General features: G+C 37.3%; 1 protein-coding gene across 1 annotated transcript; it reads right to left on the bottom strand.

Annotated features, from left to right (window-relative positions):
- Positions 1-3541: 3541 nt before the first annotated feature.
- LOC131427416 (thymus-specific serine protease-like) lies at positions 3542-5309 on the bottom strand. The gene is made up of 2 exons (XM_058590582.1): positions 4941-5309; positions 3542-4758 (listed from the first exon to the last, which is right to left on the bottom strand). Exons 1-2 carry the CDS (start codon positions 5246-5248, stop codon positions 3660-3662), a joined length of 1407 nt encoding a protein of 468 aa, XP_058446565.1. The 5' UTR covers positions 5249-5309; the 3' UTR covers positions 3542-3659.
- Between the last annotated feature and the right edge of the window lie 2669 nt (positions 5310-7978).

Below are 7978 nucleotides of genomic sequence, written 5' to 3'. Positions count from 1 at the left end.
TTCCTGATGATTCGAAATAATTGCTGGTTTAGAAGATATTTGAGCTGTCCGGATCAACCTCGTGTCCTGACTAGTTCCGGTCTCCCTTACCAACACTGCTAATACAAACAACTTTCTTAACTATGATTTTACTTATACGAACTAGTGCCATACTTCTCAGCAGGCCGTTCAATTTTGTTGGTCTTTGAGCGCTTGTTGAACGACATATTTCACGAAATATTCAATTTGCTGGGACGGTTTGTTGTTGTTTTTTCTCTTGCAAAAATAGTGTGAAAATTAAGTGTTACCTTTACAAAGAAAGAAAATTTGTTGTTATTCTACGTGAAGTAGAAGTATTGTGCAGGTATGTATTGTTAGTTTAAACAAATAAGTGGAAAAAACTTTAGAAATTCTGCAGTAAAATTAGTCCAACGGGGCTCCAACTCCTCATGTTAAAAATGGCTCAACAATGGACCTCTGTCTGCCGGGTTTGTTGAACGAAAAAAATGACATTCGGTTCAACGGTCTGTTTCAAAATCGGCAAACGAATGTCCCGTGTTAACCTCCCGTTGAACGATTGATTGGACTTTCATTGGACCAATGATCCAACGTATTGGACCAATGAAGGATCACCGTTGAACGTTGAACGATTTTTATTACTTCCCGACTGCACGAAAAGTCGACACTGACTTCCGCTTGTATGTGCTCCCAGACGCCATGCAGTGTCTGCCAGAAGGTTTTGCCGGAATGCTGGCAGATTTCCGGCAAGAGTCAACAGTGTAACAATCGTTTCCGGTAGAGAGTTTCGTCTAGCGGTTATTAAGAAGCAAATGTAAACCAAGTTTACTTGTGTTTGTAATTTGTGTATTACGTACATTTTATTTGGCACGTGTGTCATATATCTATGTATTTATACATGCAGTGCAAACAGTTTATTAAAGTGGCTTGAACAGTTGAGTTGTAAACAATTTTTTTTAGCAATGTTGTGATCAATTTTTCAACAATGTTTGATGGAAAATTTCCTACGAATGTAGATTTAAATTCCCCAATTAAAAGTTAGCAACACTGCTTCAATGCATTTGTAATAGATCGCTCTACACAGAATAAACAAAACTAAATATTTTCTGTTACTAAAGCAGTTTTCCGGAAAAATAAATAGTTTTACGACAACATTCCATATCCATTGCCTTTCGCGTATTAAGTTAAAAGTTACTATTTTGTGGAATTACTAATAGAAGGTACGTAAATCTTTATTTCGCAATAATTTCTCCAAGAGAAAATCCAAATGTGTTCGTTGCTAATCAAATGTGTTAGTGGAAGTAAGCTGAAACTGAAATAATTTTTCTCGAGCAGATTTCAGAAAAACGGAAGAGTTTTAGACTAAGATTTTCGTTTTTCTTAAAATGCAATTTTAAGCAGAATGAACTTATTGGTTTATTTTTCAACCATATGGAAGATTTATTGATTAAAATTCAGGAAAAGAAGCGCAGGAATTTGTTTTTACGCACACATTATTGACATTACTTATACACTTGCAACTATGTCTTGATCCTTAATGGTTCTGTTTCTGCCGAATTTCACCATACAAAACACGGTAGGACCGTTTTGAATCGGTTCTCAATTTTAAGCGCCTTTTGGTTCTATTTTTTTTCATTAGAAGTTTAAATGAAGGGTAATAATATAGCTTTTGCACTCCAAACATGATATGCAAAGATTCTTCTCTCAATATACCAGTAATTTCATTTCATGCACCGGGTCCCAAGGCTCGTTTTCATGTTTAGATGTGCATGTAGGATTGACGAATTTCAAATGAAGTCGAGCAGAAAAAAGAAAGAAGAGCGATCTTGCAAGACGTGACGTGTCGAGAGAAGGACGCAATTTTGCCAGGCTTCTACCGGCTTCTCACAAGCGAACTGTCAGGTGTTTAAACTTTACGGGCTGAGGCCAGTAGGTCGCGTACAACCCATACACAACCTGACAGAAATGAGCCTGTTTCATATGTGTTCCACTGAATTCAGGACGGCGCTAGTGTGCCCAAACAGTACGGGTGCGATGAATTACGAAACAAAAAGTTTACAAGAGAAACCCGTACTTCATTACGTTATTTACGGTTACTGTGTATGGTTCAAGCAATATATTTAAAAGGAGCGGAATTTTCATATTGTGACTAACGCAAGAACTCCAGAATTAAATGAAAATATTTTGAATTTTTCTAACAGCGCTGCATTGTAACAAACTCATCCATAACATTCGTCATAAATCTACAAACATGCGTACTTTGTAATTTTTCTATCTTTTCATTCACTCTGCCCAACGTTTTCTCTTTGTTCTGAAAAGATAACTAATAATAGTAATTGATGGAGTTAGAAATGAAATGTTTTTTGAAATGAGTGTGTGACTAAAGAGTATCTAACGTATTTAGTCGTATCAATGAACGCGAAAAGAATTAGTAGCCATTTGTGGGAGTATTTGTTATCATTGGATGGTCTTCTAACGACTTGGATAAAGATAAGGGAACCGTATATTTAATCTTGGTTTGCAAATTAGTAGTATTGGTCTTCAAGATTCAGATAAATTACTTCAAGTTCATTGTTCATTGAAATGTGATGAACTACTTTTAAACCTTCTATTAACGAAAAGAGAAAAATTATACCTAATACTAAACCATAGTAACTTATCATGATAATTGTCTTATTAATCTCAAGAAATGCTAGCAAAATTTATTTTGCTTATTTAAATATAAAAATTTAAACCGCAGTTTGTCGAAAAACGGATACGTTATTTTCAAATGTTATTCCATTTATGACGCCATTGTGGAACCAGAGAACCAAAACTTTTACTTATATTCTCGATGTAGGGGGAGCTGTCAAGTTTTTCACGGGTTGGTCGCGTATAACCACGTGACTCGCACTGCGTATTATATTTCTCTCCCATGCTCTCTCACATATGTGAAAGTTTTGATATTTTCGGCTTGAGTTTGACTACATCACATAAAATCCAATAAAGCTACCGCTTGTTTGGCAGCCTTTCTGAGCCGATTTTATTTCTCTCTCATGTTTCGTTACGCTACCAAGCAACTAAAATGACGCCGACATAGAAATCGACTTACCTTCCCAAAAATGACATTCATGTTTTATCGCGACAAAAACATTTATGCACTTATCGCATCTAAATTAAATTATTTAGACATTTTCAGGATAGATTTTTGATCCATGCTTTTGAAGGCGAGATATTCAATGAACAAGTTGAAAGTTGCCGTTTTCAGTATGCAATTCTTGATTAAAAAAAAAAGACTTTCCCGACCGCTAAAGTGATTCTGAAATGTCCACAGAAGGTTCTAAACTAATTTTTTAAGAGATTGTCAGTTGGATTTTTTTATATTCGTCACCGTTTCTGAGAAAATCAGATTTAAAGCGTGAAAATAGCACTAAAACACTAAAACACATTGGCCTCAGACCTTACTGTTTGGGATCGTTTAGCTTACCAAGATACTTTCAGATATTTCGTAAAGCAGTATTATAAGTAGCGCCGTAGAAAAAAGGAAAAGCTTCACAATCTAGTTTAAGTTTTTAATTTGCATTCAATTTTCCCTGTACAATTCAATGAATATAAATCATCAAACAAAATACAGTATCGCTCGACAGCTAACATCTACTAACTATCTAGTTTTATTCTATCGTTTACGCTTCTCCGTGTATGGGTTCGAAATCTTTGAATATCCAAACGTCAATGAGTGTCCTAGTTAGTTCCTTGGAGGCGATCAGTTCAGGCGAGTCCAGTTCTTCGTCGATTGATTCCAGATCCGGAGCGAAGAACGTATTTGGCGTGATGGTGGCGAAGGCACTGTCGGAAACATCTTCAAGAATGCCCGATCCAATCAATGGATCTAAGCTTCCGTGCGTGAAGTGAGCATTTTCGATGCGAGGCTGGCGACCACCGTAGCGAACATTTATACTTTGTATCTGCCTCCGAATGAAGTCTTCATCTATCCAGTCGCCGAAGGCCTCACGACATACTTCCACATAGAAATCAATCGTGATTTGACTCCCGAAAGGTTGGTATAGAGAATCCGACGTCGGGAATAGTCCCCCGGCAGTGCACTGAACGTACAAACGCTGACGATGTCCATTCTGTAGATGTTCCGTTTCAAAATCGAGTTCAACGAACGGAGCCAAATAGTCACTGAAGCTAAGTTCGACACATTCTTCAAATTGGTGTTCACGGGCGAACCATACATTCAAAGCGTGCAGGCTATTATCGGTGTCACTACCTTCGATTTGTTCGCACATGTTTGAAGTAGAATTGGTGTTACGCAAATGTAAAATTTCTCTCTGAATGTCGGTTTGAAGTCCCAACAGGAAAGCAGTTGCTTCCAAAGGATTCTCGGTATCAAGAGGTTCACACAAATGGAACAGTTCCGTCAAAACATCGCTCTGACCGAGGGCAATAAGATTTTGCGCAACTAGGAAACCACTGAAAATTGTGTTGTAGCAATCGCGACTTCCGTGAGTTCCAATATTTTCTCCAAGAACCTCAAAGAAGGAAGGAAGCGTTAGAGCGGCTTCAGCAGGGCCACTGGACACCCAAACTCCGTTGCTCAGATGAGGATACGACTGATGGAAATAGTTGGCCAGGGTTCCGCCATGTCCGTATCCTAACAGAACTACTTTCGCATTTGGATTTTCGACAACGGTCGTTTTCAGATAACTAATCCATTCTGCCAAATCTGCCAGCGCTTGGTCGACGGTTAGAAAATCCAAATGATACGTCATTGCATCTCTGAGAACGTAAAGTAATCATTGAGTAACAGTGATGTTCAAAACAAAAAGTGTTCTGTAAGTAGCAGAAACTTTACGTCTGCTTAGCAGTTCAAATTGAACTGCTCTGCACTGATGAGTCAAAGACGAAACGTAAAAATAAGGAACAGTGATGTTGTCAACCGCTAACTGTAAGACACTTACTCAAATGGAAGACTGTGTCCAAAATAACGATGCTCATTGGCAAACAAAAACGCTCCTTCTAGGTAGGCAACATCGTAAAACAATCCTTCGGTTAGATACCGTAAATCGATGGCCCAATCTCCACCAACAATGACGAATATCGGTCCGTTTCGGTAAGCGTGCTCATCATTGGCGTAGTATCGCATCGAGAAGGTATCCTGGTTTCGTGGGTTGAAATGATCCACGCGAGTTTCGAACCAACCTTCACGAACCATTCCACTAGCCACTGCTAGTAATCCAGCTAGCAGGAACAGTACCTTGATGTTCATGTTTAAAATGTTGAACTTTGAATACTCTTCGCGGATATACCAGCGTCTTTACGCTACGCTTTCCCGGTACGTACGAAATAAAAATGTACTGCCAAAAACAACCTTTTATAGCCTAGTACCTCGCGGTAATAGCAACGATTTGATACGGATAACAGGCATTCGATTGTTAGTGAGAACCTGATTAGAATTATTAGATGATGATGTCGCTTTTTTTCTGAATGAATGATTTGTTGCATCGTTAAAAGCAGTGTTTCCTGTCGCTTTACTATGGGACGTTTTTAAAAATTCGCCCTGTGGAAGAATGGGCAGAACTAGCTCGAGTTGTACCTAAGATAAACTCAAGATTACAATGATCCATACGATCCGTCGAAATATATCGCACCAGTAATCATGAACCAGTGAACTTAGTAATAGTCTAATTTTGTTGACCCTTCGTTTATAAGCGTCGATAAACATTTGAAAATGACGGTAAAATTCGATAGCAACAAGTTTAGAAGGAAGTAAGCATATGTCAACATACCGCACAATATATGTTGTAACTTCCATTCACTTCAATGTTTCGTAAGAAAAGAATATTGCAAATTGAACAGATTCTTAGCAATAATTCTAATTGATTTTTGTTTTCCTGTTTCAAAATCAACTCGATATGCAGCAAAATACCGCGATCTATATTATATTGCAACTTAATGCCGCTTTCGCTTGAGAAAACTGAAACTGACCCAGGGTAGTTTCTTCAAACAAACACTTTTCACGAAACTGTGTTGATTTCGCACTTAGCAAACCTGATATAACAACCATGTTCGAAACTGACTCGATTTTCCAGCCATCTGACACCGGTATGTGAGCACCAGCCATTTGAAAGTATACCGGTTACGTTGAGCCCCTCGCGTTTCGAGCCCCAAACACTGCGATGTTTTGATACTCATCGCGACTCTCAAATTGTGAAAATTATCTCCACTTAATGTCTCAAAACACTGTCCGCTGTATTTTAGGTAAACCGACAAGTTATTGTGAGAGAGTCAACAAAAAAATCACTAATCGTGCACTAAACAAGGTAAACGCGTTAAACAAATGCGTTACTGTTTGTTTGTTTACGTTGCAATCAGCTGATTTTGAAGTTCCGATTTTGATCTCATCAAGATGGCGTCGTGACAGGGGGCGCGATTTTCAGTTCAACAACGTTAAAGCTAGGTTCGAAACTAGCTTCAAGTTGTGGTGGAAACTGGGTTAGGTTTGGCATCAAGCGAACACGACATAAGATTAATTCCATATAAACAAACATTGTCATAGTTATGACGCAAGTAGAGATTCGACGCTTGTTGGTTTGTTTCAAATAATAATTCAGCTGTTTTTCAAAGATGGGCGAATCTTACAAAAGTAAACAAATCGAGTTTCTCTCACCTACCAATAAAAGCTTCAAAATTCTACAATCCCCTGGAATTCCTTTTCGATTTCCACACGTTTTGATTCACAGAATTACTTTTATGGTTTCATACAATTTTTCTTTTCGATCCAACTTGCAGTACCAAAATTACAGGGTAATGAGTGATTGAAACTTTCAGGTAATGGTATTATGGATCGTAATGCAAAATCATTGATTACATTCAGAGGGATTGTATCAGTGAACAGAAAAAAATAAAGATTTCACATTGAATTTGTGTATTGAATTAAACAACGGCGTATCTAGGGAGAGGGCAACGTTTTGAAGGGGCGGCAAACCAATCCTTGGAACTAAACTCACTAAACGAACGATGAGGGTGGCAAATCTTATTTTGCCCCAGGCGTCAAAATTGCTCGGTACGCTACTGTACTTAGATAACCTTTATTGATTAAACTGTTTTTAGTAAATTATTTTGAAATTAATATCTAAATAATGACAATTCAAGAACAAATTTCCATTTATTTAATATGAAGAGTGAATCAACATGAGAAATAAATGTATAAACTGATGAATTATAACCTATTTGATAAGTTTTTGTCTACTTTTCAGACAATTTGACTGTAAGTGTTTTGCCAATGTAATACATTCTGAATTCATCTGCTGTTTGGTTGATGGAATTTAAGTGAATTATCTATAGGTTTCAATGTGATTTCCGTTGAATGAGATTAGAAATGATTAACACTTCAAATTTAAGTATCATAGAAAATTAGGTGTAAAGCACTTTAGCCCAACGTGTCGATTTTGATCAGTGTTGATGTGAGTGTCTGAAATAGTCGAAAGGCAGAAAAACATCTTTTGTTTCGCTTCAATGAAAAAGTTTGGTGATGTTTGATCATTTCTTACGGCTACTTCTAACTTTTGGGTTTCATTTTTTTTTCAACGTTAAGTCTTCAAATCATCAATGTATTAGCAATTCAAATTGAACTGCTTGTGCCATCATATTTGTATTGATATATTTTTATTTGTGTTATATTTGTGTTATATTGTTTATATAGAGCTCGCAATCTAAATTAAAAGCAAGTTCTACTACGCTTGACTTTGAATAATGTCGTAACCCATTTTTTCAATTTTCTGAAAAGCAAAAAAATACGAAAGACTATTTATTTTTAACTGGCGCCATAGGGGTAAGATAAGGACCACATTTATCTTATCTTTTTCTGCCTAAGGTTTAGATAACTAAAACTGAATCAGGCAGTCCATTTCTGGTACATCTCGATCGATTGAAATCGAGGGTACTTGGGTGTGTTGCGGTCCTTGTCGATCGAATTCACCTCGATGTCTCTACTAAT

The sequence above is a fragment of the Malaya genurostris genome, chromosome 2, assembly GCF_030247185.1.
Source record: "Malaya genurostris strain Urasoe2022 chromosome 2, Malgen_1.1, whole genome shotgun sequence".
NCBI lineage: Eukaryota > Metazoa > Arthropoda > Insecta > Diptera > Culicidae > Malaya > Malaya genurostris.
Note: the sequence above shows the minus strand (reverse complement) of the source record. Positions and strands in the feature narration are given on the sequence as shown.